The 26,655-nt window shown below is 38.4% G+C and overlaps 1 protein-coding gene across 6 annotated transcripts in view; it reads right to left on the bottom strand.

Moving 5' to 3' along the window:
* The window catches only part of ANO6 (anoctamin 6), a 108,014-nt gene that overhangs the window by 77,571 nt on the left and 3,788 nt on the right, over window positions 1–26,655 (bottom strand). For 4 of the 6 annotated variants that reach the window (XM_064655855.1, XM_064655854.1, XM_064655852.1 and 1 more), the window contains exon 2: window positions 2,643–2,719. The exons of 1 other annotated variant lie outside the window; for it this stretch is intronic. In XM_064655855.1, the coding sequence (XP_064511925.1) occupies window positions 2,643–2,719 (77 nt within the window). Of the gene's footprint in view, window positions 1–2,642; window positions 2,720–18,726; window positions 18,836–26,655 lie in introns of those variants that run through there. One more of the 6 variants, XM_064655856.1, reaches the window with a different exon arrangement.

The raw sequence follows: 26,655 nt of genomic DNA on the forward strand, positions 1-26,655 counted from the left end.
AAGACAATTAGAAAAAATATGGGGTGTCATTACAGTCACACATTTCTGTCAGCAGAAAGCAGCTGGTAACTGGCCAGACATTGGGATGCCTTGTCCCCTGAGCTAAGTTTGGACCAGACACCCACTTGACTTCCTGTCTAAGCGTCAGGTTGCTGCTGGCTGCAGGACGAATTCCAGTTGCTCCTGACTAGAGAGAGACCAAACGGCCTTACTTTTAAATAAAATGAAGAAAGTGCACTGCTGAAAACCTGCTTTTCAGCAACTCCCATCTTTCTGGAGATGCAAGAGTTGGGAAATTCACTCTTTTGAACTTCCCAGAAGCCTTCTTGTGGAAGAAACTGTGTGTGAGGGGCAGCAGTAACAAACAGTTTGAAGAAGTTAACCTCCTCTCTGAACATGCTGACTCTCAAAAAAAATCTTATTGTTACACACAGATTCAAACTATGTACCTATAAAGCAGACAAGCTATAAAATAAAACATGAGCTAGGAAAGGCTTGAATTAATGATGTCTATGCAATTTTGTCTTCCTTGTACATATTGTTTATGATATATGATTTAATTGTACAATCACATGACATACTTCTATGGCTCCTTGTAGTTATGCAATCTGCTCCTATTTATGAATACTCATTATCTTCTTTATTTAATGTCTTTTTTTTTTTGCTACACCACATCTAAATAGCCCAGATGCTTAAAATAGAGATTTTTTTCTGACTATGCCTGTGGTATTCTTCTCATTGAATCCCGGTGTTCTGCAAATGTTGAAAAATTTAATTTTAAAAGAACCACCAGGACATAAAGTAACAGTATAATGCTCATTTTAACAGTGATCACATAAGGCATCTAGATATCAATGCCAAAACCTGTCCACTGTCTCCTAAATTTGGAGTTCAGCTTGAGACACCAGGACAATGACTTTTCCCAGAGAGCTCAGCAATTCTCTCTCTTCAAAGAGAGAGTCACTACTTTGAACTAACGCAAGCTGGGGCCAGAGATGGTCTCCTTTGACACTCAGGAAACAAACAAAAGCTGGTTGTGACTTCACAAGTCCAGTTATCTAGAACTGAACTCAGTTTCACCGGTCATAAGAACCTTTAATTCCTTCACTGTAATTTCCTGCCACATTTACACCTTGCTGAAGTAGTACAAACAACATTCACACAGAATTTGGGCTTCTTGAAGATAATTGTCCTATTCATGTGTCAAATGTGGCAGGGATCTTGTGGCAAACTTAGCATATGACCCTGTAATTAGAGACAGTACCATAAGAAGAACAGGACTGCTTCTATTAGCCAATGATTTACTTAGTTTTGGCTACTCCAGAATGACTTGCAAAATGAAATAAAATTTCCAGAATGCTTCCAGGTGCAAAGCATGATCTAGGTTTATACAAAAGGCATAGTACTTCCCTTCTATTCAATCATTTAAGGTTAGGCTTCCTCTTTGGTTTCCATTTCTACCTGAAATTCGCCCTCATTCATTTAGCAATCACGTTCAGCATATCTCAATTTTATCTTTCTGGCTCCTCCAACTCACTGAAACTACCCAGTGAATGACAAGGGGGGCCTGACATGGAAGTAGCAATGCAGAGAAGATGCTGCTAAAACTGAGCAGAAATTACAACTGCTAGTAAACATGAGTTTACTAGCAAAATAAAAATTATATATATATAAAAATACCCAAAAATAAAAATTGATTTTGACCATCAATTTTCAGGAGAAATAAAAATAAATTCTATGAAGATTGCTAGAAGAGACTGTTCTAACCACAAGGTATATGACAGTCCAGCTGTTTTGATGCTATTCTACTTCCTATAAATACATAAAAAAAATTCAATGAACCACAGAGGGTCTAAGAAGGAGAGCACTCAGTTGGGAAATGAAAGCTCTTGGTTGCACCTCATGCTTCCAAAAATGTTTAAACATTTTTCCAGAGACTGAAGCAGCTTCAAATGAAGCTGCAAAAACACAGAGGCAGGGGAGGCAAGGGTATCCACCTCCCAGAAGGAAACTCATTTCCCGTTACCGTGGGTATTGGTTTTCTATGAGATTTGAGGCAGGGGATCTTGAGCTAGAGCCAGCAGCCTGTTAACTGCAGAGAACATTAGGCAAGCTGGCAAATTTGAACTTTGGTAAAGGGAACAGACACCTCTTGGTCTTTTTCCTTCTTATCACTTCAGTATCTGGAGTAAGGAATTTCCTGGTGTCTCCAAGCTGTAAAAATGAATCCTGAACTCACGTGTCAGCCAACTAATACCTGGGTGTGTACGGATTTACAGGATATGTGTGTTTATATGTAGGGTGTGTTCAGAACTATTTATCCTTGTATACACACACAAACCCTATGCATTTGTGAACAAAATTACATAGAGAGAGGAGGTCTATGTGTATGTATTGGTTTACAGTGAATATATATGGGTCACTCTTAAATGAGTCCAGTGCCTGTACTTTCACATCTGAGTCAATGACTTCAGGTAATTTTAGAGAAATGGGGATAACAGCAATTCAGATTCAACGACACAGGTGAACTGCATGTGCTGCAAATGCAAAGGAATGCTAGTTTTCTGGAACAGCTACTGTCTGCTGCATATCTATGTGAGCATATAATACAGGCAATCAACTTAAAGTAAAGAAGTACCCACCCATTCAGCAGTATGAAGGTTTTGTTGATCCGGTACAGTTCCGTAAGTAGGAATAATCACCTGGTTCAGTTCCAAGACTAAAATTAAACATAAGAAATTAAAACATTTTAGCATTTTGTGTGGTAGGTTTTTTGGTTTTGTTTGTTTGTTTTGTTGGGTTTTTTTGGTGTGGGTTTTTTTTTGTTTGTTTTTGTTTTGTTTTTTATTTTATTTTTATTTTTAATTAATGGTTTGTGGAGAAACCACTTCATTGCACTTATTTAGTGTTTCAGAAATGGAATGACTGTCTCTCACACTTCAATTCCAATCAGAAGGTGGCAGAGAACAAAACACCAGGTAATGCTAGGACCGCATCCTGACCGTTCTACAGTAATGCAAAGCATCCCTTTACTCTCATGTGCTATTTAGTGTTTCAGAAACTCTATGCACGCTCTAGCAGAAGTTAAGTTTATCTTTCAGTGAATAAGGGTACTAGAACTGGCTCCACCTGCACAAATAACCCTGGCTCATGCTGACTGTACTTCTCAGGCAATAAACAAATAACAGTACCAGAGAACTCTTCACAAGTCCTGGAATAGGTGTGGTAGATAACAGTGATACTGTATACTGTTATTCTATAACACATAACCTAAGAACACACCTATACTTCAATCAATGTGCGTTGATGCCTCAGCTACTCCTCCCCCATTTCCCAACACCAGTTAAAAACTATCAACCTGCAAACCAAATTGGTTTCCTGAAAATGCAACATAAAAATGATCTTGTAAAGTATGCTGCTGCATGAAACCATTATCAAGCACTCTGGGAAAACTGGCTACCAGTTCAAGCACCAGATAACACACAAATTCATCCTATTAAGGCTAATGAAAATAAGTTACAGAAGCTCTACAACTGCTGCAAGATTTAGTATTTTCACAACTATTTTTGTGTCTTAAGAAGAAGTCAAATAACATCCTGAGGCTGAAGATAACATCACGTAGCTAAAGGGAGAAGGCTGCTTCCTGCCTATGCATGGCAGGCAGATGGATCCCATCTGTTATTTTCATATCCTTAAAACAGAGATATGTCTTAGCTAAGTCTGTCCTGCACTGAAGAATGGTCATGGATAACAATGGTACCTAAAAGTCAGTGTTGTCTGGAAAGGATAGCTTCAATGTAACAAAAAGTCTATAATACTTTAAGAAAATCCCCTAGCTCTAAAATAATCTAATCTATAGTACTTTTAGGATAGCTAAACACCCATTAGATACAATTCCAGGACAAACATAACTGATATGCCTGGTTTTGTTTTGATTTGTGTTTTTTTGTTTGGTTGGGTTGGTTTGGTTTTGTTTTGGTGGGGGTTTTTTTGTTGTTTTGGGGGGGGTTTTTGTTTGTTTTTGTGGTGTTTTTTTTTGTTTGTTTGTTTGGGGTTTTTTGGCTTGAAAACTTCATTGATATATGGCCAAATTCTCAAGCAAATTCAAGAGGCTTTTTTTTTTCACTGATGGTGCTTATTTATACCAGCTGAAGATCTGTCAAAATACTTAGAGCACAACAAGCTTACTCTTTACAAATCAACAGAATTCTCTCATGGCATTTAAGCAGCTGAATTCTTCAGTTTAATAGAGTTTGGTAGGGACTTTGTTCCAGGTGTTGAGTTGTCAGTTTCCACATCTCTTCTGTGGTGATAGTATATGCTCCAGGGAGAAGACAAAAGCAAGTCCATGTATTTTCTGAAGCATTCGAGCCACAACCCAAGATCTGCCCAGTGGAATAATCAACATCTGTGAGCTATCAAAAACATTAAGATCTTCAGAAATGTTTCCCAGCATTTAAAAAAAGTGCAGGAAAATGCAGAGCAGTGCAGCACACAATCATCACATGGTGAGACCATAACATGAGGATTCAGAGGACACAAGCATCTCTCAGCAGCTACTGCAAAACTGCTGCATATGTGGATCATTATGTTTTAATGGATTCACCTGAGACTAGGGTGAGAAGGGCAAATACATATTCTTGATGTCAGTGTAATGGGTATCCCCCCCACATTTGTTGGGCATTCTTTATTCTCTATCTGGACACAAAGATATCCAAAGTGCTTCTGAAAACCCACAGAAGAGGGAATGTTTCTGCCCACATATAATGGGCAGCGGGAAGGAGAAATATAAGCATCTTGCTCCGAAATATAAACATTTGCTCTGAAATTCTGTGTGCCATTACACAAACTCCAAATATGTGGATAGAGACACAAAGACTTCTGTCAGGCACTGAACTGCAGAATCAGGAGCTAAAATCGCCTTTTTACTAAGTAAGCACACCCCCATCATTGCTGCTGTCCAGAAAACCCTTCAGACAGAAGTGAAGGTTGAAGTGTGGAATTCACAGCAGGCAGAATAACTCCACTTATCCCAAATCCTGATGGATCTGAGGCTGGTCAGAAATATCCTTGAGAAATTTATATGTGAGTACAATTTGCTTCTGCCTCAGTGTCTCTGGCCAGCATATCTTCCATCTGATATGGTATCATGGAAACTTTATAATTTTATCAATAGTTAGCATCTTAACACATTTGTACTTGAAACAGTGCTCAGTACTGTCCCTGGGTCATTGTCCCAATGAAGAAACTTATACAAAAGGGACCTGTAACTCATTTTTTTATGGGACAGTAGCCCAGAACTTCTCTCAAGTTAACTACAGATTAATGTATGTGTGAAGCCAAAAATACAAAGCCTTGACACTACCTGAATATGTACTTAGATAAGATTCGTACTGGCTATGCCAATTTGTGCGGTTTTTAGCTGGAAAAGACCATTTTAGTCTCTCAAAAATACAGAAGTGGTACCTGTAAAAACTCAGCTGTGCCAGAAAAGGCTGCACCCATACGAAGTGTTTCTTATACCCACAAAATCACTTCATTTATTTCTACCACCTCCCTGTGAGCATTATGGTAAAGTCAGTTTTAAGTATGGAGGAGAAGAAAAAAGTTGCAGCACAAAAGTTTGCAGCTAGACATTAGGAAAAGCTTTCTAATAGCAAAAACAGCAGAAGGAAGTGCCGGAGAAGGCAGGTGAGGTCACGTGAGATCTTCAACATCAGAGATTATTCCGTACAGATGTATTAAGTATCCTGGAACAATCTAGGCCAAGTTGAATCTGGCATGAACCTTGAGAGGATGGCCTAGATGAGCTTTTGAGGTCTTTCCCAGACCCAATTTCTTCTGAGTGTAAGCTTGGTCAAAGTGTTCTTGTAGTTACAAAAGCCACTGTGATGAGATTTTATATTAAAATAATAGTTTTGCTTACCTATATCTTCTTCAGAAACATTATCATTCCTGCTAATGTTTGGGTCAGAGTACATCAAGTGTAGATGTTTGTGTTATACCACCCAACCAAGTAAAGCAAAGAAGGTACAAGGGAACAAAGAAATCTACTGGACTGGTGGCAGCATACTCAGATTATAATTGACTGATGCATCAAGTTCTATCTTCAAGCAATCTTGGCAAGATATGTCTTTGTCAGAACATGTAACCTAATTTCTTTGAATTGTAATTGTAATTTTGAGTGCCCCTTCAGTGATACCAGTTGGTCTTTGATCTAGTCCTCTCAAAAGATGCTGTTGTAAAAATTTTAAGTACTGAATATGTGCAAGCTACTTTACAAGAACATCTTTGTGGTATCTGAGCTGCCAACATATCACTGGTATTTCCAGCTGTCTGAACTGAGCTGTCAGCACATCACACTTACCTCAAATATACCTATACAGAAGCACTATGTTAATCCCCCACTACTTCTTTATAACCTATGTATATCCCATGGTTTTGGCCAGGCCATGGGAGATGAATCCTGCTGTTGATTCTACCAGAGATTTATTTTATGACTTTTCTCTACAGCTTTTCTTTCTCAGAGGTGAGCAACCATTTTCAACTGGATTGAATAAAGAGCCTAAAAATCCCTTGATAGCCAATGCAAAATGTCTTGTCTTTTAATTATTTGATATTAACCGTGAATGGTTTTGCAAGTTCAGTGACTTCTCATTGAATAATTCAAATTTAAAGGCTTTAATGAACATTACTACTAGCAATCTCTACCTATTGCTATAGGTGAGAGGCTATGGCCCACTGATAGGTATGGAAGACACTCTCCCCTTGCAAGAAATACAGTTTCCTTGACGTCTGAATAGTGAAATAATGAAAGCTGTTCAAAGCACAGGCAGTAGGGATGAAACAGGTTTTTTGAGTTTGTAAATTAAAAAGAAAGAGAATGGGGGGGGGGGGAAAAAGACTGCATCCAGAAGTGAAAAAAAAAGATGCTGGCCAAAAGAACATTAATGACAAGAAAATAACAAAATATTGGATAAGCTGATGTTTGAAAAGATGGTCTTGGCTCTGTAACAAGGACATTGTCAAACATGCCTGAAGACATTAAACTTTTTGTGACAAAGAAATTCTTGGCTATCATTGATTTCCTCTCAAATAAAAATAATTAGAGGTGAAAAAGGGCAGCAGCACTCTTTAAGCTTGTAAATCACTTACATTAAGACAAATAATTAGGAACCAAATTATTTTGAGAAGTCAAAAAGATTTTACAACATTAAACTCATAGTACCTGGTAATTCAACAAGCCTGCAAGGCATTGCTAAGAACAAGATCTCAGCCCTGGCACTGAACATGGATGGTATCTCATGAGCAATCATGAATGCAAAGCAGGAAACAATGCCTGAAATCCACAGGCTTTGCTGCTTTGCTATAGACATCATATCACCTCTTTTTTTGTAAAGTATTTTGTAAGAGTGCTGACTGTCTGTCACAGAAGCTTAAAAAAGTCTAAGTCCCAAATCCTGTTCTTAGAGGGTGAAAAATAAATTAATGGAACATTGTGCTCTCCTAAGTACAAAACTGATGTGCTCAAGAACATCCACTCAGCCCTTGGTGAATTTGCCTGCAGCATGGAGTGTCTCCTCCACAAACAGGGAAGTTTACAGTACGGTTACAGAAAATGAGATGTTGCAGCGCTGGGGCACATACTCTTCTTACCTGCATTACCTGGCTCCACGCACAGTGCTGTCCCACCACAGTGCAGGTGGAAAGCGTAAGAGGAAAGGGTAGCAGGAATTACCAAAGCAGAACACTCTAGCTTTGCTCACAGCCCTGCCCTCATGTAGCCCTGCCATAGCAACAACATTCACTGCACACAGAAATGGACAAATGTTAAGTACACAATTAGACTCACTTAGGTGTTTTGGGCCTCAAATAGATTGTGAAGAAAATTAGTATAATAACAAAATGTCTCACTGACTGGAAAATAACAGGAAATATTTACATGCAATTTGTATCTGAATTGACACATTTCCTGATATGTTTGACAGTACTGTCACCATGTTAGAAAAAAAAAATAGTAATCAGTAAAGACTATGTGTTCTAATGAAAATCAAATTAAAAGATCATATCAGGTTCGCCACTGTGAGGCTCAGAGAACTGGATGGAGTCAGATTGTTCCCATCTGCTGGGATAAACAAGAAGATCCAAAAGTTGTAGGCTTTGCCCAAATACTGCTTTCTAAGTAGAGCTGATTCTGCATTACATGCCTCCTCAGAAAACACACAAAGATTGTGGTAATACCTCCCCATCTCAGCAGGCTGCAGTCGTGGTAGCAAAAGATCAGTTTCATGACATTGTCAGGCATGGCACACAAGAGGCAAACAAGCAAAGAGCCTCACCTCATAAGTACTGTCTCAGAAGCAACGAAAAGGCATGACATAACATACTAGATACGAACCGAGTCCTGGGATGAATGAAAACTACTCTGAAGCCCATCATCTAACCAAATTTGTACTGGTTTTGGCTGGAACATAGCAAAGCACAAACTACTAAGAAGAAAACTAACTCTATACCAGACAAAAGGAGGAGAAAGTCAAATTACTTTCACCTTATTTCACAAGAAAAAAAGAACAAACTACTGCTGTCTAAAATAACACTAATGCTTCAGAGAGATACCATACCTGAGATAGGGTACCACATAAAGAGAGGGCAATCACTGTATCAAAACTGTGGAAATAAAAATGAGGGGAGAGTGGGTCAATCCGTCTAAAGATCCAGTCATTCCTAAACACCTGCTGGGGACTTAAGAACATATAGCCTTCTGTCTCTTGCTGCAAAAATAATAAAATTATAGTGGATTTCCTGGCTTTTGGGGAAAGAAGGGGGAAGAGGAGGGCTACAAATTTATGCCATGTTGTTTTAAATACTCTAGAAGATTAAAAAGTGAAAAACTGACAACACAAAGGAGTTTCCCCACTGAGCAAAGATTTTGCTTTTCCAAATCTCTACAATTACCCAGAAAGCGAAGATACTGTTATAAACATGACTACAAGCTCTGAGGCAATGAAAAAATAAAACTATGTATAATTTTATATAGTATATATTATAAGATAAATTATTACATACCAATAGTTAATGTACAGTGTATAAATTAATATATTAAAATATTAATAATTAAGATATCATACATAAAAGTACAAGTTAATCTAATAGCTATTCCTTAAAAAAAGCCTATCAGAACAGATCACAAAATATTTTAAGGGGCTGATCATAGAACAAATATTTTTTCATTTAAATGTAAACTATTCAGGCCATATATCTAATACTTGCTGAAATCAAGTGAAGCAAAGTAAAACCTTTGCAAAAATCAAGTCAAATTTTTCTGGAAACAGAAACTGTTGGACTGATATACTGGTTTTTTGAAAGCTACAGTATTTTGCTGGTGCAAAATATTTCTTTATTGTAGTTTTTTTCATATGTTCTGTTCCTTGTACAGGAGTACTCTCAGAGCTAACAAACTATTTAGGAATTGAAAAAGCAAGAATATGGATTTTCCTTTGAAAATATTTGAATCAAAAAAAGAAAGAGACAATGAGATCAACGGCTACAAAATAAAATTAGTCAAGGCCATTAAGTTCCTTGAGCTACTTCCTTTGTGGAAAAAAATAATTTTAAAATGTAAGATATCCTCCTTATTATCAGGAAATTTTTGATGATTAAAGGTCTGTCTGGGTTGAAGTGACTTTTCCAGACTAGTGCTTCTCTGGGATACAGTCTTTTCTTCATGCACATATGAGAGCAGATATTATAAACACAAATTATCAATGGTTTCACCTCATTCCACCCAAGTACTATAGGCTTGCGTTTAGTAGCATTCATTCTGTTAAGTTCAGTTCTGTGATTAGAATGTGTTTAAATTATTTTATTTCATATTTGTAGATCTCATTTGAAGAATACATGCTACTGAACTCCACATTCTTCACTTTCAGAAAAGTTACGTATTTTAAATGAAAATTATTTTTATGTCAAACTATGGCTTATTTATAGCTAATAAGAGATGTATACAGCTGCCTGTCTTGTTCTTTTATAATCACCTGCAGTCTTACAGTGCATGAGAAAACTGGAGACAACCAGTAATACTAAAATGTAGTAATGCTAAAATGGCTTTCCAGTTGTCAATAAATTACATTCTTTGTGCACTCACACAGTGCCGATCTTCAGGTATCATCAATCTAAAACCTAACCTATACCACATAATAAGAAGACATTGATTTTAATTTCAGATGCCCAAGCAAACCTAATATGAATCTATAGCTAATACGAAGCCATGAAGCTGCTGGATCACAAAGGAAGTGAAAAGGCTGTCTTGGAAGATGATTCTTTCTTGCTGGAAAGACTGTTCTTTCCATGAAGTTATCTTCTCTTACAGCTGTGCAAACAAAGGATGGGAACATGTGGTATGTGTTTCAAAATTAAATGCTCTTTCATGACTAACTCTAAACAGGAAAACATTCACTTGGGAATATAATAGAGGGTATTGCAAGTCTAAACCCCCCATGTCCTGAAAGAGCCAGCTCAGAGTCAGGGTAGCTCACCAAAAATAATAAAGTAAATAGCAGGCAGTTATAAAACAAGAAATTTGACTTTGTGGAAATGATTTTGCTCATAGCAGAGCCTAAATATTTAAGGGGCACTGAATTGGAATGTTTAAGGGGCTCAGTAACCAAATGGTCAAACAGTTCTTGTATGTTCAGCTCAAAGTGGGACAATTGCCTAAAACCTGTGGCAAAAATCCTAAAACATTTCAGCGAGACCTGGACCAGCCCCAGCTTCAGTTTCTAAAACAAACACTGGGCTAATGACATTTTAGCTACAATTCTGTGATTCCAGAGTAATCAGCTGAAAAGCAAATGTTGGCTCCTGGTTTTCACTGCTGCAATGCATGCCAGAACCAACCTGGCTGCATCCAGTATGCATGTCTGACACCAGCTGACTGTAAATTACTGCAAAACTCAGTTGCTAATTGGAATATTTAAAACGTGTTTTCTGAAGCTAAATAATTTACCCACCTTCAGCTGAAACGGTTGTCAGAAAGAATTATTTTGGCTCTCATCTGTCAATATGCAATATATAGATAAACAACCTTTGGTTTTAGAATGTATTAACACATCTACCTGCTATAATTTTAAACAGTATTTGGTGTGCTTTTTCATTGTAAACTGATTGTATATATGGCAAACACCTAGCTCACTTTGTCAGAGTACAAAATAATGGAATAAAGTGACTAAGCAGGCTTCAGACTGATAATCTTCTCAGACATTAATCTCAGGTTGGAATATGGGCAACAAATGAGTCTTCTAAAATTTTTCAATTAAAGCCTGCTTTGGTTTAATTATATATGGAATCAGGTAGCAAACTACTGTAATGTTGACTGCCAAATGAGCCTGTTTCATGATTCATTCAACCTATGCCACATTCTTACAAACTGAGGTGTACATACATATATATTTTATTTATTTTTTTGTTTGTTTTTAAAAACAGTGCAAACATTGTCATTCCTGCTGTGAAAAAAATCAAGTTCTTAGTTTATAGGGTTAAGAAAAATAATGACCTCAGTTACATTAAGAACATAAGGGATCAGCTGGATTACTGAATCCAGCACCAGCTTACACAAAACTTTGATTTTCAGTTTTGTTAGTAGGTTCTGAGAGAAAATTTTCTTTACTTGGAATAATATATTTTAGTTTGAAAAAGAGATCAAGAAAGCCAGACTGCTGTTTTTCTGCTGCGGCAAATAAAATCCAGGTGGCATAGGATGACATACTGTAATTTTAAAAACCCAAAGGGCATTGGATCAGATCTGCAGAAGGTATTAGGCATATAAACTTCCAGATAAATTCCTGCTGATGTATTTAAAAGTGTTCAAGCAGATTGAGAGTTTTTAGGCCAAATTATACCAAACACAGCATATGGCCCTTAGTGATTGTTACATCAATTTCATTACTACAGTTAATACTTCCCTTGCCTAATAAATTAAGTGCAAAATATTTCATAAATGCACTTTTATGTATACAGCATATTTGAGACAACTAATAAGCATGTTTACATGTTGTTTTTCTCTACAGTTAATTAACTCTACTTACCAATAAGATGCATCTGTATACAAGTTCAGAGTAAATAGGAACTATCTAGTAGATAAGAAAGAAATTATCCTGCAACAAATGAAAAATCAGAGTAAGTCTGCACTGAGCTATATACTTGCTAAAATCAATGTGTGTCTATGGAATCAAAGATGTAGGTCCCTAAAACAGGATTAGGGAGTAACCAAATCATTCAGTTCCAGAAGTGCAAACCAAAATCACAACTTTGCAGCTGCCGGCTAACAGGAACTTCCTGCCTTGCTGTCATGCACTGTGGGCATTTCCCTAGGGGTCATCAGGGTCTCTTTGAAAGCCTTTAAAATAAAATTCAGGTAACTACATATTACAAAATGTAAATTAAATCAGTAACTGCAATCATTCCACTTTGGTTAATACTGGTCTACACGATAGAAACTGGTTTTCAGGGTTCTTTCAAAAAAGAGAGATTTATAGACAAAAAGGGCAGGTAAACAGATCAGTGAGACTTCAAACTCAAACTCACAAACACTGAAATAGTCCTGGTTCAAGACTGTTTGTCATTGCTGAATCCTTATTTTAAAGAAGACAAAGGAAAGGACTGAATCCCGATCTTTCTGTTTCGGAATGGTTTCTGACTACAAAAAATGTAAAAGGTACACAGCAATACCACTTAATCTAGCACAGGAGATAATGGTGGATTTTAAAGCAAAGGAAACAATATTTCATTATAAAACCCAAACTATTCTTTTTTCTTCAGGACCCTCCCTCCTTTTGCATACAAGATGGGGCTGCAATGACGATGACTCCAGGTTTCACTAAATAAAACTTGTCTGTCTAGACCTTTAACTTACTTTTGCAAAAGACAGATAGTATACTGGGCTGTGGGAAGATGGAAAGGAAGAAAGATTATCTGATCATCAAAGAATTTGCATGTGGCCTTGGAGAAGTGGCCTGTGCTCCAGCTTCAGGATCTTATACATGTGATGCTGATCAAGCTGCTCAGAAAAAGTTTTGCCCAGCTTTTCATAGCAGAGTTTTCAAGCTAACTGCCCAGGTTGTTACTGCCAGGAAACTCAGCACTTTTGCACCAGAGGTGGGCACTTGTCACTAGGAGAGACTATTTATAAGAGCAGGTTTAGATTAGATATCAGAAAAAAATTCTTTACTGTGAAGGTAGTGAGGCACTGGAACAAGCTGCCCAGAGAAGCTGTGGATGCCCCATTCCTGGAGGTTTTTAAGGCCAGGTTTGATGGAGCTCTGAGCAATGTGGTCCAATGAAAAAGGTCCCTGCCCATGGCAGAGGGGTTGGAACTAGATGATCTTTAAGGTCCCTTCTAACCGAAACCATTCTATGATTTTGTGATGAAGTATGGTGTGGTATTTGGAACAGCAAGACTGGGAAATGCTCTTATTTCTGAAAAAAGCATTCCAAAGCTTTTGTCATTCATAAGCATTTTTCAGACAACTTTGTACAAAAAGTAGAGTTTATCAACCATAAACCCAGAATGGTGTTAAGATCTGACTGTACAAAAGTGATGGAAAATGAATTATTTTCTTGCAGCCCTACAGAAGGTGCATTCTAGGTATGCTTTCCAGTGGGATCTGGATCTCCCTGTTTTGTCTTTGCACAACCCATTCAGAAGTGTTTTACATTCCCCACATCTTATCGCTTCCGTAGCCCGCATTCCTATCACAAGGGTCTGGATTCCTGAAACTCCAGGTCTCCCTAAAAACAGAGTTATGCAACCTGACACTCACATCCTTGTTGGATATAGTGCTCAATTGTGGTAAAAGCACCATAGAAACACAGAGGAGGAAAGGAATGAAAATATTCTGAGCAAGGCTTTGATAATTTGAGTTAAACAATGCTAGGAGTCATGCTCTTAATGAGGAAGATAAAAAGAAATCTGTAATTACTACCAGTTCACTGAATGAGGCAGTGGACTTAAGAGGAAAAAAGAACACTGATTGTTTAATTAAAAACTGTAACATGCATGAAAACAAATGGCAAGATAATGGAAGTCGCCTGGGCAACGTTAATGCTGACATTGCCCAACTTCTAAATGCTTGACTTCATAACCTTAAAGTTAACATTTTTTAGACATAATTTATTATTAGCTGCAACCAATTAGGGATGCTATGGCTCCTATTGGTAACCGGTAATATTTACATTTAAATATGGAGAAAGATTACTGCTGGCTATACTGTATTATTTAATTATACAGTCAGTTTAGAAACAAAATTATATCTGAAGCATTTGAGAGATTCCCTTGAGCAGAAATGATGTAACAATTATTACTGCAATTTAGCATGACTAAACTTTGCTGAAAGTCTAGAATTTCACCTAATCAGGCAATTTGATTTGTGGTCCATATGTAGAAGCACTCTGTGCTGCTGCAGAGTAATTTCAAAATGCACTGCAAGAAAAGTAATCATAACTGTAGACACTTTTTCTCATGGATCAAACTTATTAAGTTTTAAAAGTCAGTTCAGAATAATGTAATTAGTGTAAATTCAGCACCATGATGGAAAAAACCACAACCAACCAGCATGTTTTAGCTTATTACAATCATTATGAATAAAAGTTCTGGTTTCTGCTGAAAATTCAATTCATGATGCCCACCAACTACAGCTGACTAAGGTCTGACAACTTCATGCCAGGCAACTGTGGCTTTGAAGCCACAGAGGTTTCTAAATTACTTTCTGGGAAAAGAGGCATTAACAAGAAGGATCCGTGTGTGCACACAGCTTTCTAATAACAGTATTGTGGGCAGATGATGGAAAATAAGAATATGCTCCATCCTCCTGGCATTGAAAAGTCCATTCTTCAACTAAAGTTAAAAAATAATAAATGCATGTGAAAATACCAGCTTAACAAATCTGTACACAAATACATTTGGCAAACATGAAGGCAATAAAACAAACTCCAGAGTGATCCCTAGAGATTTTTCCCTAGACTTTGAGAACCTGGAAGTAGAAGGAGGTAAGATTTCAACAGTCATTACAGTTCCCTAACAAGACAAGGATGGAAAAAATGCAGAGGGAGAAAAAATGGAGAGAGAATGTCATACAGGAGGTCCTGGTCATCTCAGCCCCTGGTAAAGAGCCCCCACCTTTAGGTGATGTGAGTGCATAAATCAGGTACTGCATATCTACCAGACCACGCCTTGAGATTAGGCAGGGTTGACAATGCTATAAACTTTCCAAGGTAATGCCATCATCAGGCTCCACCTTTGGCTGCAATCAGCCTCTTATTGGGCTGGGTGATCTGTAATCTGACTTGTGAGCCCAACTGGTGACTTACCCTTTCTGTTAGATGAGGAAGGAAACAGTCTACTGCCTTGTGGTCATTCAGCTGCAGGGCTTAGCACTAGTTCCTGGCTTTTGTCCTTGGACAGACTGCCTGCTCCCAGTCCTTGACTTTAAGTTACAGTGGAGTCACTGGCCTACAGCTTGCCTTCTGTCCATGTTCTTGCCTTGCCTTTTCACCACTAAGGGAATACTAAGGCTGTTCACCCCAAGGTCAGTGGTCCACATACCCCAGCCTCCTGGCACCAAGAGAATTCAGTGCTGCTTTGGGTCAAAACCACCATTCAATATTCTGAAGTGTACGATGAGGGCACAGAGGCAGGGAAGGTCCCACAGTATATGATCAGACAAAAGTAGTATATTTTTGGTTTAGATCATCTTAAATGCTTTTGAAACTGCAACTGCTTCTTACACTTGACACTGGGAAGAGTGTTAAGAAGGAGGAGCAGCAAGTTTTTAATCACCTCCATTCCATGAGGTGGCACATTAGAAATCTTCTCAAATATATTACAAAGTACATGCCCTGAGGCAGATGTCACAGATACCTGAGAAAATGTGTGAACAGTGCTGCACATGGGACAGCGAGAGCTTTTTGACTGCTTGACACGCAATTATGTTAATAATGTATCAAGTATCTACCTTAAGATCTGTGCTTATAAGCAATACATATAGGAGGATTATTCTCTGGGGAGTGTCATACTTCAGATTTCAGTATGCTCATCCACCACCATTGTGAACAAGTCTTTCAGACTAAGAACAGTGGAAGCAGCTTTAGACCCAGCAAAGTAAGCACATGATAGTCAGTCCTGAAGGGCCATTTCTAGTTTTCTTTAACAACTGCTGCACCTTCATAGAAAATTAGCCATCCCAGAATGAGTAAATTCACTCTAGGAACCTGTCAGGAAAGAATAAGGGTGCATTTAAAAGTACAAGCCTCCTTTTGATTGGCAGAGAATAAAAATATGAAAAATAGGTATTTTGATAGCTTATCTCAGGAGGAAGCAAAAGAATTCAGGACTATAATGACTGATGACAATTACTAGCTTTGATTCTTAGATACCATTCAGCTATAACAAAACCATGCAGCAAGAATAACGAGGAAAAAGCCAAACAGAAATTATCTTTTTTTCCTCCTATCTCACCTACACCACAGTGTAATTCCATGAAATCTTAAAAAAAAGCCCACAGAAGAGGAAATGAAAGCTCTGCTTTGGAAATCATGGAAAGACATTTTACTCTGATGTCTATAAAGAATCCTGCTAAACTGTTTTACGATGTTATGACCATACCAGATGCCAATAACACAGGAACAATCACAGGCTGTGCTCATTTTGTACAGCACTATAGATCTTTATGAGAGTACAACCAGTGCTGAGCAACCCAGCAATATCACTCTTCACAACCCCATTGCCACTGAGATTCTAATCCATTTCTTCAGAACTGTGGAATTGAGGAGATGCAAAAAATCAGTTTTCCGATGAAAAAACCCAAAACCAACAAGCAGCCTCTACAGAGCTGTTTTTCATTTAAGCTGAGGTAAGACTGCTTACACGCCTCATTATAAAATAGGGAAAATGCAAGTATGATGGGCTGTTAGGAGGCTAGGACCCTTGGTATTGGCTGTGCTGAGTTTTGTTCTGTTTTTTTAAGAGGAGACAACAGTGAATTTACTGCAGATTCTGGTTTTTGTGTCAAAGGTAAGAAGAATGACCTTTTGAAATGTGTGAATACAGCTCTTAGACTGTAAGACAAGAAGATACCAGTGAAGTCATCCACTCTGATCCCTGTAACATAAGCCAGAAGATTTCACCTCCAGATTTTCATTTAGTTTAGTATCTGCAACCTGGAGCAATACAGAAACATGAAATCACTGAATGACTTCTCTGTTCCTGCTTGCTGCAGGCTGACACTTCACCTTTGCAGTCTGGAGCTGAGGAGCATCTTATGCCACTTCTCAGTGACATTTCTCTTCTGCATGAGCCAGATCTGTTAATATGAACTCAAACTTGACATTCCAGAGGTCAAGAGAATGACTGGCCCTAAAAATGACACAATAAAACTGCAAAGAAAATAGTGAAGGATATGAAAAGAGCTGAAAGATTCATCATGAAAGCAAATAGGACTTCTCTGGTGTTTATTTTTGCATGCAAGGTGTTCCTAAGGAACATCCTGATGAGAAGAATGGTTAATGGGTTTGTTCAGTGAACTGTACACAGAGAGAGATACAGAAGATCTTCTGACGGACACATTTGTTCTTAGAGCTCAGGATAAACATCTATCCCCAAATAATTTAATTAAACTCTCCTCCATTCAAAGAAAAGGAACAAAAACAAAGACAAGGATACACCAAGCACAACTGATAGAGTATTGTTGTTTAGACATATTTGTGCTTTCATCATGAATAGCTTTGGAAAATAAACAACTGAAAAAAACCCCCCACACTGAAAAAAACCCACTAGGAACAGCAACCACCAGTCTCTGGGGACAGAGATTGCAACATTTACACACTTAAATAACTTCATGGATGCTGCTGGTTCCGCTCATCTGAAAAGGATCATTCTCATGTTTGTGTCACATTTGGCTTGTACTATGTGCCTACATAGATCAGTGCATAGAAAGGAGATGCAGCCTGATACCTTAGAAGTTTATGGTGTGAGGACTACAGGAGCAACCTGCAGGTAATCCTGTAAAAATCAAGATTCCTACCACGGGCTGAGATAAGTATGTGAGACTGTGGCAATGTAGCAGCTATTAGAAGCACTACTTGGGCACAAACTTCATAAAACCTCATTGGTTGTTTTTTTTCTGAGAAATTTCAGACAAGTTGGTGAGATCTGACCTAAATCAGCTCTGTTAAATCACAGTATTGCTGATATTTTAAGAAGTACAAAGGGTAAAATCAAGAAGTAGCACAAGCTGTTTATTATTCTTGTGTGAACACCCTCCCTCCCCTGCCTCGGTCTCATGCATGACCAGAACCTGGTCTGATAAACATGCATATCTCTGAAGACTGTCTTTCTGCAAGACTGCGACGTAACACTTTGGAGGGGACTGTAGAGTTGGATCTCTGGTCAAAAGTTTGATAAGCTGTTTTATACCTGTTCCACTGTTGAAGGACCCCGAGTGCCTTCTTGAATTGGAAGGTATTTCCTTCATTGCTTAAAATAAGGTGATTTTTGTCTGTTTGTTTTTTATCCCAGATCAACTAACACAAATCAGCTGTCCTTAGGTAGGAAACATAAAGAAGACAAGCCACTTCTACTTTTGTTATGAGACAGACTTGCCAAGCTCAACCTTGAGCATACTGTCAAAATTACTGTTCTATTACAGGGCAAATGACATGTAAGGCATGTCTTACCTGTGTTTTACAGGAGGGCAGCCCACACACAGCAGTTGCCCCAAGCTCCAAATACAGGTTTTTTAGCAGGCAAGCTGATCCCTTGGTGTTCCTCACAAATGCCAAGCCTCCAGGCAGTTATGGAGCCTTTTCATTGGGAACTGAAATGATCAACCCAATTGTAATTGCAGATGGCTGTTTGGTTAGACTTCAATGCCTATGGATCAATGAGCTATCTAATTAGAAATTTTAAGTTTGAAATATATTTATAAAATTATACCCATTGCTATTAAATTTACATGTCTCAAAGGAGATATATTTGAATTTCTGTAATGAGTTTCTCAGCATGTTTGCTTTAAAGTACTTCCTACACTCAGCTGTTATAGAGTGTGTTCACAGGAGGGTCCTAAAAAGATATTTTTAATTACTTTGACAATGAAAATATTAAGTTTAAAGTCAAAACCTACAGGCATTTTTTAAACTATTTTGTGTGTGTAGGTGTAAAAACTCCTGCCTGTAAGCATTCCAGGTGTTGGACCCAGAGCTTAGAAACAAACTGCTTTTGTTTCCCAATCAGGAAAACAAACCAGTTTTGGCAGTTGAAGGAGTCTTCAGATTTTTACTTCTAAAGTAAAAGCTGCAGCTTAACAATCAGCTTCTACCTAAAACCACCTTCTTCTGTTCATAAAAGGTCTAAAACAGAGCTTTGCTCTTCCTGCAAACTCCAATAAACTTACAAAACATCTGGAGTTCTATTTGGCTGGACTGCATTGCCCAGGAAGCTTTTTCTCTACTCACTTGGTTATCAGCAAGGAACAGTTTAAAAAAAAACAGTTCAGCCCTGACTTTTATTTTTTGGATCATATTAATTTCTTTCTTTTTTTTTTTAATAATATATTACATGTTTAAGTCTTACAAAATATTATAGGAGTTTTTGCTGGCCTGTTTGTCTTAAGTACTGCCATGAGTTTATAGATTAAATTGTGCTTTAGTGCAAATTCTTTCTTGTATTTTATAGACAGCAGAATAATTAATGAATTTAATTATTTTTCCTAGAATAAATCAGTATATGCAGAGATGATGAACGATTTACTAGAGATATTTCTTCCATTAGGGACTAATTCTGCATTTTCTACTATGAATAGCATTTACAAAAATAATGCTATTCCCACTCTAGTCAAAGGGACTGCTCACAAGGGTGAAGAGTACATTACTTGACCTCATCCTTGTTCATTAATGCCTATAAAAACTCCATTAAACTACTTAAGGAAAAAAACACATAGAAAAAGAACACTATTTAATTTACTAATATTGCACACAAACTAATAAAATTCTCTGGCAATGCTAGAGACCTCTGGATTATCAACTCAGACTTGTTATTATGTCTAACTGCAGTGCCAAACCTAGAGCAGTGGAATTGTTTTTGCAAATAATTAATGGAATAAAGATGGAATTTTCTTCCTGCTAGATAAATGACCTATGAACACAAAGTAATTTTTACTATATATTAAAAATATGCATGAAAATGCCACAGATGAATTTTTTCAATTCAGCCACAGCTATAGTACCTTAATCTTTTGCTATAGCTTATTTTCCTGATAAACTCAATTGGAAGAAACTTTATGCCACTGCTTAATGAGTTCCTGACCAGATAAATAGGTGAATAGAATCACAGAATCATAGAATCGTAGAATGGCCTAGGTTGGAAGGGATTTTAAACATCATCTAGTTCCAACCCCCAGTTGTGAGCATGGACACCTTTCACTGGACCAGGTTGCTCAGAGCTCCATCCAACTTGGCCTAAATCACCTCCAGGATTGGGGCATCCACAACTTCTCTGGGCAACCTGTTCCAGTGCCTCACCACCCTCATAATAAAGAATTTCTTCCTGACAGCTGCACTGGCCAGCTCTCCCTGTATGAATACTGTCAAGAGTTCCTCCTCTTTCACTTTTAATTACTTACTTTCTTAGTCTGTACACAGATACCAACAGGTGTTTTGCATTCACTTCCATTTCCTTACTCTTTCCATCTCTTCAACACTTATTTTACCAGACACTCCAGTCAAGACCCTGCTTTGTTCTATGTGAATCTCTTCACTGGTCTAAGTTCAAGTGTACTTATCTCAGGCTTCCTCCACTGACAGCAACAGACCCCAGCTTCTCACAGGCAGGATGTGGCTCTTCAACTCCTCCACTGTGTCAGCACGCCCTTGGATTACTAATATCAGTTTCCAGCATCTTTAGCAGCGTTGCTACACTGCCAATATTTTATAATCACTTCTCATACTTTCCAACCTGGTCTGCAATCCAGATGACATTTTTTAGTTACTATTCCTCCCACAAAGGAAGGAAAGAATCCACAATATTTCATCCACTGAGAAGTCACTAATCTCATCCCCTTCTCCTGACACAAGTCCTACAGCATCATCACAGCATAGGAGGTGCAGGGCATCTCAACACAAGTGCTGCTTGCTCCTGCTCTCCCCTACAGAGTGAAGATTCCCTATCTGACTGTAATTTCTCAAAGTAGTAATAGTTGAGGGATAGGTCACAGGTCTCTGCTGCAGCCATGGAACAAGAACTGTGATCTTTCAGCCTGAAGAGAAGGCTCTAGGGAAACCTTACTGTGTCATTTCAGATTTTTTAGTAGGGCCTGTAGAGACAGGACAAAGCATGATGATTTTAGACTAAAAGATGGTAGATTCAGTCTAGATATAAGGAACAAGATTTTAACGAGGGTAGTGACACACTGGAGGTATCTCAGAGAGGTAGTGGATGCTCTATCCCCAGAAACATCCAAGCTCTGACCAGACAGGGCCCTGAGCAACCAGATCTAGTTGAAGATGTCCCTGCTCATTGCAGGAGGGTTGGACTAGATGAGCTTTAAAGGTCCCTTCCAACCCAAACCCCTTAGGATTCTGTGATCTTCCTGTAGATACTGTGAAAGTCTTGTGATGCCTTGGAAAAAGATCCACCCAAGCTAGAAGCCTACAAGATAGAAACACATCACAGACACTCAAGTTCACCTGCTGCACCAGCTGGTCTCAAACAGCACTGAACAGAAAAGAGGTGGTGGCTATTTCCTGCAGAAGAACACTGGTGCAGCAGCTCATTCTGATGACTAAACTGTAAGCAGTCTACTATGCAAATATTTAATGTCCCATGATAAATCATGTCTAAAAAATGCTGGAGATCCTGACTAACCAGTTTAATGGGGCCAGGGTAAATCCATCATAAAAAAAAATGAAAGGAAGGGAAACTATAAAAGCAAAGCAAAATCTGCTACTGATGGCAGTTCTTACAAAGTTCCATTTTCAATTGTGTCTAAAGAATATTGATGAATAGTGGTTTAGTTGGAATGTAAACACTTAATTGAAGGGCTAAATCTTATTCAGCCTTTATACAATATTATGAAACTAAGCTGCTGTTTCTACCATGAGGCAGAAAATCAAATAAAGAATGTTTATGCTCCAGCAGACTTGTAACTACACTTCTTAAAGTTCAGTTTCTGTTTTAATATATTTTATTAATTTTCCAATCTCATTTTGGTATTCATTAAACATGTTTAAATGTGATCTCTTTCCAAAACCATTTGACCTTCCTCATTCTTCCTGCTTCTTTGTGTTGGTATGAATCTCACCTTTTTAAAACATAACACACACATTTTATTAATAATGTCTATTTTCATTAGCAAAGCTATCTGGGCCCTGCCTATTTTGCATTCAGTAATATTATGCCTTTCAATAGGTCATCTGCTGCACAGGAGACATCTATATTGATAAGGTTTGGAACTAAAAGGCTAGTAAAGAAGGAAGCTGCTCTGACAAGGATGCAGGATAGGAACGGGAACAAAGGATTACAGTACCAGTTGATGATATCCTGCAATGGAAGAATATGTGCAGGGCTGCCTTACGGTAATGAAAGTCTTCTCCTTTCCCTACCGTTTGCTACTCAGCAGCCCAACCCTAATAAACCATCAACTGTGCAGGGTGAGTTATCCTCTCACATACAGAGTATGAAACCATGTATACACAAACGTGGGGCCTAGGCACACCTCCTACGGTCTTAAGCTGTGCCAGGGGAGGTTTAGGTTGGATATTAGGAAGAAATTTTTTACAGAGAGAGTAATGAGACACTGGAATGTGTTGCCCAGGGAGGTGGTGGATTCACCGTCTCTGGAGGTTTTTAAGATGAGACTGGATGTGGCACTTAGTGCCATGGCCTAGTAACCATGGCAGTGTTGGATCAAGGGTTGGGCTTGATGATCTTGGATGTCCTTTCTAACCCAGTTGATTCTATGATTGTATGATTCTTGATGTCCTTGGGGAGGGTATCTCTTGTGTACATAATGATTTTGGGGCGTAATTCTGCATCTTGCAGAGGAGACAGAACTGCTCAAATATTAAATCAGGCCATCTTGAGGTTGAGGACTTTTGTTTTCAGTTAGCCATAGCATTGCTTCAGGAGCTCACTTCTCAAGTCCATACAGGAACTGTGCCTAAATGTCTACTGCTGTTATCAAATGCTTGAGTATGGGCAGGTGAAAAGAAAGTAATTCCACTTAATCAAGTAAAATTATATTTCGGATGTCTGTATATTTTCTTAGAAAGTAAGGACAAGACACTCCAGTCACAAAGCCTTCAGAGAGATGTGGGATGCCTGAGTAAAGTGTGAGGGGTGGATAAGACAAAAGATTCTGTGCTCAGATTTTTGCATTCTTAGACTTACTATCAAACACAGTCTATTGTTTGATGACAATTCACAAGACTGCCAGTTTTCATTTCCCACAGATGCCAGCAATAAGAACATAAAGTGTACAGTGTCCTTCTTTACAGCTTTGCATTCCTACCATGCTGATGCTGATACACCCCGAAGAAAAATAAGGCCAAAATGCCACAAAGACTTAGGCTGCTGCTGTGGGATGGTTGTGGGGGGAGTACTTCTTTCGATAGCCAAGCCAATTTGTGCTGCTTGACATGTTTGTAACACAACAGACTACAGTTTTCATTTCAACTTCCAGATCCATCAGACTTGAGCCATAACCCCAAATGGTAGCAATGTCCTAGCAGTCTCTCCTCATGGCCAGTGCAGCAGATGAACGTACCCTCTTCAGAGGTAAAACTGTTCCACCTATATTCCCGCTAAGTCTAGATTTGACTTTTTTTGGAGGGTACAAGACTGTTTGATTTATGCCATATAATTGCTCTTATACAAAAGCAGCCTTGTGTTTGTTTCTGGTTTTTTTTTACCACAGCAGAAAACACCCATTTTAGTATCAGATCACCTTCAGGGTTTGCAACATGCCTAGTGGCAAACTAGACTTTAATTCCAGAGCATGCAACCCATCAATTCCTAGGAAATGGGAGGTACCAAGAAATTCTAGGATGAGGTGATTTAAATGATAACAATTTTATTGAATGACATACATGATAACAACTTTATCAACAACACAAAGCTGGAGGAGTGGCCTATACCCCAGAGTGCTGTGCAGCCCTTCAGAAGGAAGGAACATCTTCTCTATTTGGAGAGATGGGCAGAGAAGAACTGTCTGAAATTCAACAACAACAAATGCAAGGTCCTGCACCTGGGGAAGAACAACCTTGGCATCAAGACAGGCTGGGGACTGACCTGTTGGAAAGCAGCTCTGCAGAGAAGAACCTGGGGGTCATGGTGGATAACAAGCTGTCCATGAGCCAGCAGTGTGCCCTGGTGGCCAAGAAGGCCAATGGTATCCTGAGGTGTACTAGAAAGAGCATTGCCAGCAGGTCAAGGGAGGTGATTCTGCCCCTCTCCTCAGTCCTAGTGAGGCCACATCTGGAGTGCTGTGTCCAGTTCTGGGCTCCCCAGTACAAGAGAGACATGGAGCTCCTGGAGCGGGTCCAGCAGAGGGCAACAAAGATGATTAAGAGACTGGAGTCTCTATCTTATGTGGAAAGACAGAGTTGGGCCTGTTCAACTGCAAGAAGATACAACTGAGAGGGGACCTCATCAATGTCCATAAGTATCTGAAGGGAAGGTGTCAAAAGAATGGTGCCAAGCAACAGGACAAGAGGCAACAGGAGGAAGAATTTCTTTACTATGTGGGTGACCGTGTACTGTAACAGATTGCCCAGAGAGGTTGTGGCATCTCCCTCCCTGGAGATATTCAAGACCTGTCTGGACACAATCCTGTGCAATGTGCTCTAGGATGACCCCGCTTGAGCAGGGAGGTTGGACCAGATGACCCTCTGTGGTCCCTTCCAATCTCACCCATTCTGTGTTTCTGTGAATTTCCCATGCATATCGTATCAGATATTATTAATAATCCTTCTTTAATTACTTTTGAAAGCTCCATTTGTGTAGAAATATGTCTGTTATGGTATGTATACATGTCCGCTTCCATGTCTCTTGTCTCCTGAAATTCAAGCTCTCTATCTGCAATTTGACATACTGCATAAAATGCAAATCAAGTGGTATTAGGGCATTTTTTGTGAGTTTTTGATTGCATTACTTTCAGTAACTGTAACACTATGGAACTACTGGAGTCCTGTACCAAGTAGCAAAAGTCTGGCTATTTCCTCCATAATGATTTTAATAAGTTTTCTTTTTTACAAGTGAACATAGTTGAAAAGTCATTTAAAAAAAAATCTAAGTTTTTGAGCATAAATGTGTATAGAGTATTTTTCCTTTTAAAAGAACTTGTGAGTTGCGTAAATAGTGGAAAAATTTCAAGGAATGACTCGTGATAAATATCCAACATAAAATTTATTATTCGATAGCCAGAAAAGAAACAAAACTATTACTATTAAAGATGTGCAAATGGCACAAGTTGATACAGCAGCAGATAACAAGTCCTCTTACAGCTTGTACACTTATCTGTAAACTGGACTCATATGTTCAGTACAGCTAAATTCAAAATACAGGAACAAAGAATACTTTCAAAGTACAGGAAGTTTCTTAGGGACAACTGTGAACTCAGTCATGGTAAAAAACCCTCTAAATAGGTGAAAATTGGGTACATTTGTTGTAAGTACATAGGCTTTAAGTTTCCTAAATTCCTGCCTGATTCTTTGATCTCCCTCATAATTTATGGATTATAAATAGCTGCAAACTTGTAATTATATTGTAGTTAAATATTTTTATACTCACTGTTTGCTTTTTAGTAGTTTTCCAGAAAAATCATTAAATCAGAATTAAAAAGTGAGTGGTACCAGCAGTGTATTTTCAAATGCAACCATATTTGGTGACAAGATGGATGTCACTGTGTGGGTTGGATTGTGTACTCCTCTGTGGCTTGAATTCTGTGAAAATGAAGTGGGCAGAAATTCAGGAGGTAAAATTACTAAAATATTAAGAGAGGAAGAAATGTAGGTAAACTAGGGTAGCAGATATATGTAGGGTAACAGACATAAGAGAAAGGACATGAAGGCATGAAAAGTAGTTTAAATGTTGACTGCTATTAAAGGCCAGTATTTTCTATACCTGTACCAGTTCCAGTTCCCCACAAAGAGTCTCTCACTGCCATAATAGTAAATCACAATAAAGGAGACCATGTGTCTACACTCCTGCTCATTCCTGTTCCTCATGTCCTATATATACATGCACAAGAACACTGTCACAAACAGAACAAAGGGAACAGAAATTCTTGATTCTCAGCTCATCAGACATTCCCATCCCACAGCTACCTTCAGCACAATAGAGGACTGCAACATGCCCCAGTCATTTTTAGGTTGATTACAAGACTGAGAAGCAAAGAGAAGAAAACCGAGTGTGAAAAGAGTGGACTGGGGTAGTTTTACTCATTACTGCAGATAGACTGAAAAGGAATATAGTGTCCTTCCAGAAACAGAACCACATTTTTTTAAAGAATCTGCTTATAAACCATTGCACATTATAAAATTATTAGATATGATCTCTGCACCTACTGCCAAGCAGACCCTTTCAAATTTCCCACAGGGTGGGGATTACAC

This window comes from Pseudopipra pipra, chromosome 5 (assembly GCF_036250125.1).
Source record: "Pseudopipra pipra isolate bDixPip1 chromosome 5, bDixPip1.hap1, whole genome shotgun sequence".
Taxonomy (NCBI): Eukaryota; Metazoa; Chordata; class Aves; order Passeriformes; family Pipridae; genus Pseudopipra; species Pseudopipra pipra.